We start from the raw sequence: 14,122 nt of genomic DNA on the forward strand, positions 1-14,122 counted from the left end.
CTGTTGGTAATAATGGAGAAGAGCATTTAGTATGTTAGCATAAAGGCTTGGGAGACTTGCTAGTTGAGAACAACCTATTTAATGCTACTATTAAATAATACACAAGATACTGCCACAAGCTTTTGTCCTTAATTTTATCTACCAATGTTTTGGATAGAAAAAGAAGGCACACATATCAGGACCCCAAATGACAAATGCTGATATACAATATGAAGTCAAAATTTTAAAAGACACTGACAAAGAAGTGGTAGATTCTTATCTATGGCATGAGGTATACATTTTCAGACATAGGCAGTGTGATGCTTTGGGGTCTGTTTTGATATTTAGTTGTTATAAAGAATGATATGTCCGGGGCCTGGGGGGGAAGATGAAAAAAGAATCCTATTCTCTCTTAGGCAATAAAGGCAGGGAAAGGAGCAATTTTCACTCATAGAAGGTCAAACACAGCAAAATGCCAGACTTGTCTTATATGTTTGTTTTCCTACTTAGGCTACAGTATTTTTCAGCAGACTGCAAGCATTCTCTATTTGACTTATTCAAGTCTGGCAAATGCAGACTTGCCCATAACGAATAGAAAGAATGCATTGTCATTTTGTTACTGGTAAAACATCAAGGCCTGTTTGAATAAATTAAAAATTACAAGCCTAGCTCAGAAACAAAAGTGAAGACATGGCTACAAAATGTTAGCAGAAGATTAGCTTGTAGAAAACATGAAGGAATCATGTAGTTCAATACTATATATTTTGAGAGCTTGCTGAACCACAGAACACTTCAGAGACTCACTCTTTTGTAATTCAATACCCATTAATGATAATGGAACACATTCTTAGAATGTAAGAGTTTAAGAAAAGTCATAGCAGGTCAGTTCCTGGTATTCTATTTAGAAGTCCCAAGGACTAATATGCCTTGGAAATTCACAACTGTACCTAAATGAGGTTGAAGGTGTAAGATGTGAACTGAAATGTCTTTACTTCCCTTGATAAAACAAGAATAGCTTTGCAATTTCATCTAAACATTTTTTAAAATAACCTATAACATAACCTCATAAGAATAATGAAGTCCAAAAATTATACTTTATGAGAAAAAGGGCATTTTAATTTGTTTAGACATACTTTGTCTAGTTTGAAGAATACCCATTTATAATCTGGTATATACTAGCCATTTCATTTATATTTATAGGCTAAAAAGTTTTAATCTTTTAAAAGTTTGGTTTATGCAGTAGGATTCAGGTTAGTTGCTTATCTCTGAACCTCTTTAGTTACATCATATTCTTACTGAGGAGGACAAAGTTATAAAAAGGCAGAGAGATCCAAATGTAAACTGTTAACTTGCTCTGAAGAAAATCACTGTGTGATTGTCCCAAGTACATTTGTTTAAGACTAAACACAGAAAGAGAAGAGTATGGGTAAAAAAGGGTACATGTAGAAGGGAATGAGAAAGACTGAAGTAGATATAGAATGGCTGAGGTAGATGGAATGGTTGGCAAATAGGTTTTTAGTACTTAACATAGTTTTTTGATCTGACTCAGTTTAAAAGTTCCATTTATCCTAATTAAGTTGAATCTGGGAACTTACTGGCTGAGGTGCAATCCCATTTCCTGTAGTGCTTGTTCCTGTTCTTCACAAATCTTCTGTAATTCTTCTTTTTTTTCATATAGTTTTTGAAGTTCCTATAAATAATATTTTATAAATAATCAAAGATTCTGATTTTTCAAGGATAATCACAACAGCAACACTAACCAGGGCTGGGAAAATTCCCTGAAGCTGCGAGAATGAACTGATAGAACAACTAATTTTTTAGGATTTATTTCCTGGATTATTTATATGATTTATTTGAGTGATTCATGTACTAATCTTTGGCACAAAAATGACTTTATCCAAAAAGTAACTGAAAATGTTTATCTAGATTAAAAACTGCTATATTTCTCAGTTTATCTCATCTTGGAATGCTATTGTGCTGTAAGAAATGATAATGGGGATGGCTTCATAAAAATCTGGGAAGACTTATATGAACAGATACAGAGTGAAGTGAACATAACTAGAACATTATACATAATGATAATATTGTAATGACAATCAATTGTGATTGTCACTCTGATCAATACAATGACCCATGAAAATTTCAAAGGACTCATTATGAAAAATGCTATCTATACAGAGAAACTTGATGCATTCTGAGGAGATTAAAGCATATTTTTTCACTTTATTTTTCTTACTGTTTGTAATCCATCTAATGTGAAAATCTGCATGACTTCAGAATGGATATTGTATTTTTCTTGTCTTCTCAAAGGGTGAGGGGAAGAAAAAGAATTTGGAAATGAAAATAAAAGTAGAAACAACTTTCTCCTCAAAAAAACAAAAGATATATGCCCATCTTATATAGATCTGCTTTGCAGTCAAGCCTTCAAATAGTACTTATTTATAGCAAATGTAATGGATTTTAAAATTTTCATTTTTTTGAAATAGTACTTTAAAAATTCAGATATGAACATTCTAAATTCATAAGTTACAGTGGGTATACAAAAATAAATCACAATGAAAACAAAATTGTAATCACTTGAGGGAATGGTGAATTTTTACAGTTTAAAGATATGAAAAGGATCTGTACAGGGGTTGTAGCCTAATATTGGGAAAGGAAGTAGACTTGTATAAAGTGGTAACATTCTATATGATCTATCTAAGGATTAAGGGAAACTACTGTGTTGGATTGGTTGTTTTCCCTCTGGGCTATTTTGACCCTGTACCTGACTAAACAAAAATTAGTAGGCCCTTATATTCTTATGAAATAAGAAAGCCATGGTTTCTAATCAATCTCTAATTCTATTCAGAGAAAGAAAGGGTACCTTCCTTCCAGTCATTCTGATAAGGAATCATATAGGATAGATCTTAGAGAGGAATTTATCCAGGGAAATTTATTTTGTCTTAAGAGAATTATTTCCTTATTTCCACTTCTCCTTTATTTCTGACTTGTCAACAAGCCCAGCCTATCCCTTGCACAAATTAGTTCCAAGGCGTTTGAAGACTATCCCCTCCAATCCTTGAAAAAGCCAGGGTTATTGTAGGTTTGAACCTATTCCAAGATGAAATTAGGGTTCTAGTTTGAAGGGTATGATATTAGTCTCCTGGGATGGCTATAGAACTCTCATACATAGTTCTCAGGGATGGTTCAGAATCACTAAAGATAGGAGGGCTTTCCTGGGCCTTTTGTCATCTTGTGGGACTTTTTTAATCTTGAAGACATTAAGGTAGGATTATTAGGTATTATCTACTCAAAGATATTTGCCATTTTGTTTACTGGTAAATGGTGCTGAAAGATCCTTCTGAAATTCAACTTTTCTGTTCAACTAAATCACACAATCTTTTTTAAATCTTTAATCATTCCATTTATACAAAAAGACAACTATCTTCAAATGGCTTTTCTTAAGCTTCAACATGACAAGCACAAACTCTCAATCATCTATACACTGTGCAATTTACCTTTTTTAGCCCATCAACCTGGTGCAACTCAGTTTTGAGCAGAGAAGCAGTATTTTTCTCTTGCTGCAACTCTTTCTGAAGAGCTTGCCTTTGCTCTTTTTCTGACTTTAGCTCTCTCTCGAGACTTGAGCTGTTTTTTAAAAAGAAGATGGTTTTAAATGAAGATCGTTATATTATAGAAGACAATTAAACTTTGGACTAGTACAAGCCAAATGGAATGTTACTTGGAAGTCTCATTTCATGAGTTGGCAAGTTCTCTTTCTCAGTGATCCTTCTAATCATTCCACTTTCTCCCAAAAATGTGTAGCTTCTATAACCATTACCTATGAGAAAGGTAATTGTTTTCTATTGTCAAGTGCTAAAAAAAATTATCACTGTGCTGACCTGGGAACTAGACAGAAAAACTGTTCAGAACATAGGTTAGAAGAGGCTTTAGCCTGAGGTAAATCTCACAAGTTTTTAGATAGGAAATAAGGCAACTTTCAGAGAAGAGGAAAACAAGACTCTGATAAGAAGGAAACAAATTTACTGTTTTATTTGTATTATGTGTAATGCTAAGTCCTACTACTACTTTTGTGCTCTGCACTGGAATATGAGCTCTAGTAATAGTTACTTTGAAATTCAGAGAGTAATTGTTACATCACAACCAGAAAACACATCATTGTTCCCCCTCACATCAAGCAATTGTAGCTGAGGATTATTTACCATTGTTTGTCCAATTGGGAGAGCTGCTGTTGTAGGGTTTCAACTTTGCCACCAAATTCTTGCTTCAGTTTGTTGTTTCTTTCTTCAGCACCTTGCCTGGCCTTTTCTGAGTAATGTAATCTAGATCAAAATACGAAAAGACATACGTTCAGAAAACATATGAGGTAGCATTGAGAATCAATGTCTTATAAACATCACTATTCCAAACTCTCGTACATAGTTCTGAGTCAGAGGAGAGACCCTTTCACAACCTCATTTTCAGTATGATTAAGGAGACATATGTAAAAGTCTCAGGCTTTTGGTGCAAGGTCATTTTGTATCATTCTTTAAGAGAATTACAGTATTAGTCTCTATGGAATGGATGAATTTTTATTTCATAGAACTAGAAATACCCACTTTCATAAAATTCCACAGAGACTTGCTAATAAGCATCAGGTGATATTCATTACATACCTCTCTTCCATTTCTTTCATGGCAGACATTACTTGATTGGTTTTTCCTTCATAAGATATGATTGTTTCATTCTTCTGTTGTAAGCAGCTCTCTGCATTCTAGATAAGAAAAAAGTTAAATTCAAAGAATTAAATGAGAAAATGTTTATATGTATCCAATGTTGTAAATTATAGAATGCTATATAGAGATGTCAGCTACAATCATAACAAACAGTATCAGATGTCAGAGAATCAACTCAAATCAAAACCTTTGGAATGCCTACCTAAAATACATTCTTAATGTCTTATTTTCTTATCCCTCTAAAAAATGTATCATTTTTGCTGACTGTCAAGAGTCCTGGAAAATATATGAGTAAATCTCGGTTTTACAGACAGAAAAAGGAGGAAGAATGTAGTTGGCTAAAGACTGTAGTCACCAACGATTATGTTAGATCTTTGCTTTTATCACTAGAGTATACTCTCCTTGCTGGAGCTGATAAACTCAAAAGGCTTGTTTTAATTTGGAAAAAAAAAAACCTAAAGTAACATAATTAAGCACTTAGGTGGAAAGGTAAATATAGGGTATGGGAACATGGCCTTTCAAGAGTATTTATGAGAAGGGGAGACGGCTGTCAATTACACATAAATACACTGAGGTATGGTCACTATGGCAACTCTTGGGGAATTCTTTTATTTGAACCTCAAATCACGGAATGGATAGTTGGATAAGTTGTCCAAACAGACTTGAACTAAATTGGTTGAAATTTGACTTATGGTTCAGAGAGAAGTCAAGAAAGCAACTGGTAATCCCAGAATGCATCACTCAAGAAACCCATGGTGAGAATCCAAGGAGAGGATCCAGATGCAATTAAAATGAGAGGAAAGATAAATCTACCAGATTCTATTAACTGGCATTGTTTGTATCAAACATTTCTTTATGATGGTTTCTTTTTCATTTTTGGAGGAGAAATATCTATAAATCTTCAATAGATATATGTGTAAAGAGTATTCATTTAATGGCTAATATGTTAAAGGAATTTAGAGATAGTAGAAGAGATTTAGGCTCTGAATGATTAATGAAAGAGGTTCCAAAAAAGACATTTCTAAATCTTTGTGATTCAATAAGCTAGTACTGATTTATTTTATAGTGATGTCTCCAATACTAGAAAGAAAGGACGAAAGAGAGGCAAAGAAGAAAAGGAGTAAAAAGTCAATGTCTTTGACAAAGACTAAGGGAAGTGAAAGAGGAACCATAATGAAACATGATTTTCCATGGTTATTTATATAATAAAGTAGGAAGTAAAACTTAAAAAAAAAATTCAGTGTTTTAGAAAGGATATTTTTGAATGCACAAGATCAACATATGAGGTACATAAGCAAACAAGGATTATTTGAAAGTCAGCACAATGCAGCAGTTTGAATGGTTTACATCTAATCAAAGCATATTCTTAGCAAAGACCCACTCCTATGCCTGCTATTTCTGTACTTGATCTCCCCGGCCACTTTAGTGGAAGAGAGGGAAAGGCATACAAGGAGGCTATGTGGGTATATTTTACATAATAGGAAAGCTTAACATGGAAAATGGAAAAATTTGGAAACCAAACACTTAAGTTAATAAAAACCTACTAATATGTGACTGGTGTTGAACAATTAGAATATGAAGCAGAAATGAACAGAACAAAGAGAGCAAAGAAAAAAGAAGTCTGACATATAGTGAGATCTCTGTTACCATGTGGTATTTTGATGTATTGCCTTCATTTACAAAGCTGATTTCTACCTGGGCTTTATGAAACATCTGCAAGTTAATTGCTTTGACTTCTTCCAGTTGCTGGCGAAGAGCAACTAGTGTGTCTTGTTTTTCATGTGTATCCTTTTCTAGTAGTTTCATTGCAATCTCCATTTCTGTTTTCATTCCAATTTGCAGCTCCAGTTCTTTCTCTAGTTCCTTAGGAGGAAAATAATCACAAATCTAGTTTTAATTTTTGCATGCTGCCCTTCTTGGTTAGTGCTTAGGATATTAGTGCATAACACTGTAAACATTTACTAAGTTTCCATGTCTACCTTAAAGTCAACAATCATTATGGAATCACAAGGTTGAAGGAGAGTCAGTAAGGTCATATAAGACACTGTAGGCAACATAATATTCTTTGTATAATGTACTATATTTCTGTGAAGCAAAACTGGCCTCTGCATCATGCCAACAAAACATTAACAATTGTTGATGTGAATGACAAAATGAACCTTACTTTAAACTTTTGCAACTGTGTCTACTTTCTCAGTGATTCAGCAGCTGAATACATTCTTGTAATTATCCTTGTCCTAGTGTCCCATACTCACCATTCGGACTCTTTTTTCCTCTTTCAACTGCTTCCATACATCGCTATACATTTCATCCAGGCCTTGTCGGGTTTGTTTGTAAGTCTCAAGCTCTACTTTTGTATCTTGTTTTGTTACCTGTATTAAATACAAATATTAAGAGTACTCCCAAGAACAATTTTTTTTTTGCTGAGGCAATTGGGGTAAGTGACTTGCCCAGGGTCACACAGCTAGGAAGTGTTAAATGTCTGAGACCACATTTGAACTCTGGTCCTCCTGACTTCAGAGTTAGTGCTTTATCCACTGTGCCATCTTGCTGCCTGAGAACAATTCTTTTGCTCATTTATTTGAATAAAGTTTCTAAATGGGATGAATAAATTCCCATTTTAAGGAACTTGAAATCCTTCCTAAAACCATAATAACTTTCATATTACAAAAGGAAAAAGAGAAAACATTCATAGGTTTAATATAATTAGACAACCAATCTAGATAAATGAAACAAATTGGTCCTGCCTTTTCTGGATAGCACTTTCAAAGGAAAACCAATGTAATGTAAAAATATTTTTCCAGCTTGTTAAGTCAGAAAAAAAGAGCCATATGAAACAATTCTTCATTTCCACTCAGAGAATGGTTTTAGTATTTTCCTTCACATTTGTTTCCTCTTATAGTGGAGCCCAAAACAATTTAGAAATAAGTTACTCTATAATTTCTAACAGATGAAGTACCGCCAATGCAATGGCTGGGAGATGACCTGGCTGTCTTCCACAAGCCAGAGCAGAATTTCCACTGGAGAAATTTCAAGGATACGATTCTTATTCAGCTCCAAGAAGAGAGTTTGCTGAATAAAAACATGCTTATTTTCTGCGGCCAGTTTTCTAACCTCTACACTTTTTTCACTTCTTTCCCGGATTAATTCATTTTGTTCTCTTAATTGTCGCTGTTCTTCTTGAAGTGAATCAATCCGATCTGTAGCTGCTGAAAGCTGGTCAAAAAAGAAGAATTTTAGTGCAGACATTAATTACCCATTTAATTCACTGAAATTTGCATATTCAAAGTTAGACACAAAGTACACAAATCTTAGCATTCATAAAAAAGCAAGATCATAGAAATTTAGAGCCAAAAAGTATTATTTCCTTTCAGATAAGGGAAATTAGGCTCCACAGGTGAAATAACACTAAGGACATTTAGCTAAGTCCAGAAACTCCTTTTACTATTACTGTCACAATCTCCCTTTTAATTCTTTAAAAATATATTCTTATGAAGTCAAGGATCAAATTTTAGTTCTAAAACGTTAACTTATGTCACAGATAAAAGAGAATGAATTTTGAACATCTCCTTTTGTCCCTTCCATTCACATAAATGCCACTAAGCTCACAGAACTGGCAGCTTTTGCTAAAAGAATATTAGTTGATTTTTAAAGTAAAAACTTTAAGTTTTTAGGAGTAGAACTTGAGTTGCCAGTGTAAATATTAACTTGAGGATTTATAATCTCAGGCAGGCAAAGATCAAGCACTGAGAAAGTACTAAAAAAAAAATTAATAAGTTAAAAAAAAAAAACCATCCTTTTATTTACACTTTTCACAGTTGTATATTGGGAAAATGAGGATTACCCAAAGAAAGATAATTTCTATGATCAGTAAGGAAGGCTTAAAGACCTGCTAGGTATGTTAGGTATAAATACACAAGCCAGCTCTCCTTATCCCTGCCTCAGAATAAATGTAAAGAAAAGCACAAGAGAGCATCTGAAAAATCCTAGTTAGGACATTTCCCTATTCTTTCCCCCCCCACACATATTAAGAGTTTCATTTGGGAAGTTCATAAGTCAAATTATGAGAAGGGAATCACTCAATCTCAGCACTTAAACCAAAACTTCTAGCTGCCAAATAATGTGCATTTGATGATTAGAGAAACTACCTGTGTATATTTGGCTATAACCTTAAGAATGGACTTTATGCATAAGATCACTTTGTCCAACATAGGACAAAGAGCTTTCAGAATTCTCTTTTTACAATGATAAAGAACAGATAATAAATAACATACACAAGTTATTCCAAACGACACTTTAACTGGCTAATCTCTTGTAAATACTTGTAAATGTATTTGATCCATACTTGAGCTCAGTATAAGCACCAATTTCCTGAATTTTACATTGGCCCTTCTGGTCAATAACAAAATGCTAACTAATATAAAATTCCTTTTCAATTTTTCTAATTTATGAACTAGTGCAAACTGACTAATAATTCCACACTTTAAACATACTTATCAATAAAATTATGGAAAACATTTCTCCCAACCCTTCAGAACAGCAAGATGAAGATGCCTAAGTAGACAGGGACAACTACCTGAAGAAAGGTTCACAAACAGTTGAGAATGCCATCTCTTGCTAAGAGAGGAGACAAGATGGCTATCATGTCCACAAAGTAGTGTCTGCCTGGCAGCTGGTAGAAAACTTTCGCCTCTTCCTCATCCCTTGATCTTCCTGTCCTCTCATTTTCCACTTCCTATGTAAGAAACAAGAGAAAGACCATGCTATGGAAAGACTGGTCAAGTCTTATAATAAATGTCTGTTGACTTGACTTGATTTGATTTAGTTCCATATTTCCAAGAGGCAGGTATTTTGGAGGTGGAAGGCTAGGGTATTTGTACCTCTCAACAAACTTTATAACCTCTTGTACAAAGAGTAGCTATATTATATACTATCTATAATTCTATGCCACAAATAGTAGTTCCATTTGGATTAAAGAACAACAAACAAAAAAAAATTGCCCAAATAGTAATGTCACACAGGCTGCCCACTGAAGTTTCATTTTAATGTCTTACTATGGCATGGAGGAACCCTAGGTTTTTAATTGAAGTTTTAGAAGGCCCTACTAAGCTGGAAAGGCTTCAAATCTGGCCACAATTTATTACCTAACGACCTGCCTGGCTAAGTTTGAAGGGGTTTCTGAACTCAGTAAACCCAGTTTAAAAAAAATGAGGGCCTTTTTATTTTTTCTGGATTTAGACCTATGATTTAATTATTGTTTAGGGTATACTCATGAGGAGGAAATTCCCTCATCAATGCCAATAAGCAACTCTTCTATAACTTACAGACTTAAGAGAATCTGGGCCCTGTGAGAGTTTAAATTATTCAAAAGATCATGTGACTAAAATGGGTCAAAGAAGAGACTTGAATCCTGATCTTTCTGACTGAGGCTGACACTTACCTGCTGCCAAATCAAAGAAACAAGAGCTATAACAGTACAAATTGCTAAGAGTAGGTCACAGATTTTGGGGAGATAAGGCTTTCTAGATAGTAATCCTATGTAGGGCCTAAGACAGTTTTCACCCACTAGAAATTCAGTAACACAGAAACAACAATAAACATTTATTAAACATTTAACATATATGAAGCTCTGTAATAAGATGTTGGAGGCAGGGAAGATAAATAAAATATAATCCCTACCTTTAGGGTACTTATCAGAAAGCTATAAAAACAAAATAAGACTGCTCTATTAAGTCTGAAAGAAAAGGTGGGTCCTAATATGAAAGCAAGGGAATTGTGCTATATAAAAGAATAAAGAGGAATTCAATTGGTGAAGAGAAAGAAGGATGGCTTCTCCAAATGCAGAGAAGTATGCAAGCAATTACATTATTTGGGGAGCAGAGAGTCCAGTTTGGCTGCAACAGAGTGGGAAGAAAGGGAGAAACAGGACATAAGGCTGGGGAAGTGTGTGTGGCCCTAGAGAAGGAGAAGAAAAGAAGCCTAAAAAACTCAGGAGGCAATCTGAAGGCACTAAAGATTTCTGAGCAAAAAAATAGCATTCCCAAATTTATTTGTACAAAACAAGTTGCTAATCAGAGTGAATGTGAAAGAAGAAAATGAAAGGAGGGAAGACCTGTAAGAAAGAGAATGCTATAGTGTGAGTGGGTGGCAGTGATTGGATAATGTGGTGACAACGTAACTCCACTAGAACTGAAGTGGACAAGATGAAGGTACAAACTGTTTTGGAGACAGATCTGGCAAATAACTAGATATGAGAAGTGAGAGAGGGTCAGAGATATCCACAAGATCAAGAGAATGGGTGTGTGCCATAGACACAAAGAGTGAAGATGGCTGGGTTTAGAGGAGAAGTGATTTTGATTTGGAGCATATTAACTTTGAGATGCTGACAGGAGTTATAAGTAGAGGTTCTGGAAGCAGGTGAAGATGTGAGCCAAGTTTAGAAGTTTTCCATACTAGAAATATTTAATTTGGGTGTTATTTGCATATAGATGGTACTTGATGCTATGTGTGTAAATGAGATGACTAGGAGAAAGAATTTAGAACAAGATAAAAGACTGTCTGTTGCAGGGAAAACTTACTCTGAGAGGTAAAGAAAAAGATGAGGTGCCAGTGACACCTCATGGTCGCTGGTATGGTAAGGAATATAGGAGAACTGTTAGAGTACAATATTATTTAAATAAAAGGAAGAGGGATACCTAGAAAGAGGAATCATAGGATAACATATTTAGAGAGAGTCAGCTCTACACAGCTACATAGAGGGAAGGGGAAAGGAAGACTGAAAAGAAGCTACCAGTGAATTTGGTGACTAAGAGTCACTGGTGACTTTGAGAGAAGCAATTCAATATTACTCATATCACACTGCAAAAGATTGAGAAAAGAAAGAGTAGGGAGTAAAAAGAAAAAAGACATCTGGTTTTAGAGAACTTTGAAAAGTTTAAAGGAAAGAAATGGGAGAATAATTATTTGATCTAGAAGGAGTAAAGGTAGGCTTTCTTGGAAGTGGAGAGATCAGAACATGTCTGTAGGCCAATGGGAAGGATGACTAGGAAGGAGATAAGATAACTGCTGGAGGAAGATCCCACAAGAAGAGAATTGGGATCAAGTAAACTCTGATAAATCAAACCCAATTCAGATAACTATAATTGCAATACTTAAAAAAAAATTAAGTTACAAACCTCTTCTTGAAGTTTTGAATTGGTTTTTTCTAGACAGTCTATCTTGGCCTGAAGATCCCCAACAGTGCAGCTGTAATAAAAAGATTAAAGACTGAAATTGTGGGCACACTAAACTTTCACAATTCTATATACTTAAGATGATAGTTCTCAACCTTGGTTTTATAGCACCTCAGGAGGGCTGAGATGGAAAGGAATAATCTTATGAACTTTTTCTTATCTCCTCCCCATCACCTCATTGTTTAAAATCACAAAATATTGTCTAGAGGAGCCAAAAGCTAGATTATAGGTTTGAAATTTAATAATGTAAGGGTCATTAAAAATAAATTTTTGCCTTGTCAGATAAGTTTTAGCAAGGAAAGTAAATATATCTATAAGATACACATGAATTTCATTTACTTGCTATAAATGTCCAAGGTATGGTTAGTACAATTTTACTTCCTACAAATAGTATATTATGAAACTCATCAAAAATGATTTAAATGACATAAAGAGAACATATCCAGCTAGGTCCACACTATAAGGATAAATCTTTAAGATACTGCCTTTCAGATCAGTTTCTATATTGCTATGATCTGAATGGCTCCTGAGATGAAGATATCTCCATGCCTACCATATATGAGTCCATATTTGCTGAATACTGTCTAAAATTCAGAATAACTGCTTAACTAGGAAACAAAAAGACTAAGTGCCGAAAACTGAGCTTAAATTAATTGATATAATATTGAAAAAAATCCATTATTCTGCTAGTCTCCCTTTGAAAACTTTTTGTTTTATGATTTGTAGAATACTAGCCAAAAAAAAAACTATAAAAAAATTGGAAATTATTTCCCAGAAGGAAACTAAATTACTCCATTTCATACAACGCAAGTGCTAGCTGTTACTTTTGTTTGTAAAATGAAAATGTAAGACAACCAGAAAAGGGCTTCTTAAAAAAAATGAAATTATGATAACATTTCTAGTGAATTTTCTTTGGAAACAAATATCTTGTGAATAATTACAACTATGAATTGTAAATTCAGAATATTTTTTCAAGAAAAAACAAAAGCAAATTAGAAATTAAAAAAACACCTGTAATAGTAAAAGCTTACATTTACAAATATTTTTATGTTTCACAAAACACTTTCCTTCTAAAAACTCTGTGGAATAGTAAAAGCATGGTTATCTACATTTTACAGATGAGGAAAAAGATTCAGAGAAGAAAAGTGACTTGCCTAATGAGCAATTAAAAAAAAAAAATGAGTCCTACCTTAAATGTCTGTTAAGTTCTTCCACATAATTCTTTTGATCAAGGACATCAGTAATTCTTTCTTGTCTGTTTTTAAGGAAGAGGGATTCCTTAATTCATTAGTTATTCCTCATCTTCATTCTTTATTCCCCTCTCAAAACTGACTACCTCATGCAAGCATTAGTGTCTCCAGTATTAGAAAATCATTCAGTCATAAAACTTAGAAAGAAATGCTGGAGTACAATGTTTTTCCTACAAACTAATGACTAGCACTAATGAAAGAAAAAGAAGTGTGAGACATTATCTATCAATGAACCAGCTCCATATTTCTACTGAAAAACTGTTGTTACCAATCACTGAGGTTCTTGAAGCCTTTACAATCTGATCTGTTAGTTTGTCTCCCTCTGGTTGATGAAGTTTGGAAATGTCAATGGCTCAAACTCAAGGTTATAACTGGCAGTCTTTAGATTCATGGAGAGGGCTCATCTCATTTAGATATTTTAGATAGATATGTTCCCCAAAATGGAGTTATTGAGCTGGCACTTGCATTTACAAAACAAAAGCAAATAAACCAAACCCAATGGGTTTCAATGTTAGCTTTATGTTTAGTGAAAACTCACTTATTTCAAAATATGGAGTTAATTCAGTGAGAATCTCAAAAATAACACCAGACATTTTGACAGGGCTTTCATAGATATGAAGGATTTTCACATCCATTATTTCATTTGATTTTCACAAGAAATCTGTGAGGGGAATAAAGTAAGGAATATAGAAGAGGACCTCAATTAGTCTAAGATGTTAAGTGATTTGCTGAATACCATCTCTTTATTAAATGTAAGAATTAGAAACTTGGTCATCTTAAGCTTTCTCTGGTGCCCCTTCATAATTACGAGTTCATCAGAGTGTAGCAAATCTGGTTTCACTACTTTCATTATACATATATGGAAACTGAGACTCAGAGATGGGGAACAGTGATATACCAAAGGCAGCAAGTGGCAAATGGAAGACTCTATCTAGGTCTTCTGACT

At 34.1% G+C, this 14,122-nt stretch overlaps 1 protein-coding gene across 5 annotated transcripts in view; it reads right to left on the reverse strand.

Moving 5' to 3' along the window:
• The window catches only part of RUFY1 (RUN and FYVE domain containing 1), a 38,952-nt gene that overhangs the window by 3,489 nt on the left and 21,341 nt on the right, over positions 1-14,122 (reverse strand). For all 5 annotated transcript variants that reach the window (XR_007950775.1, XM_051978723.1, XM_051978724.1 and 2 more), the window contains exons 7-15: positions 13,116-13,181; positions 11,870-11,939; positions 7,809-7,910; positions 6,950-7,066; positions 6,390-6,557; positions 4,635-4,732; positions 4,182-4,301; positions 3,477-3,606; positions 1,575-1,669 (exon numbers count right to left, since the gene is read on the reverse strand). Coding sequence is in view for 4 of the 5 variants with exons in the window: in XM_051978723.1 (XP_051834683.1) it covers positions 1,575-1,669; positions 3,477-3,606; positions 4,182-4,301; positions 4,635-4,732; positions 6,390-6,557; positions 6,950-7,066; positions 7,809-7,910; positions 11,870-11,939; positions 13,116-13,181 (966 nt within the window). In the remaining variant the exon portion in view is untranslated. The remainder of the gene's footprint in view (positions 1-1,574; positions 1,670-3,476; positions 3,607-4,181; positions 4,302-4,634; positions 4,733-6,389; positions 6,558-6,949; positions 7,067-7,808; positions 7,911-11,869; positions 11,940-13,115; positions 13,182-14,122) is intronic.

Source organism: Antechinus flavipes, chromosome 2 (assembly GCF_016432865.1).
Source record: "Antechinus flavipes isolate AdamAnt ecotype Samford, QLD, Australia chromosome 2, AdamAnt_v2, whole genome shotgun sequence".
NCBI classification, from domain to species: Eukaryota; Metazoa; Chordata; class Mammalia; order Dasyuromorphia; family Dasyuridae; genus Antechinus; species Antechinus flavipes.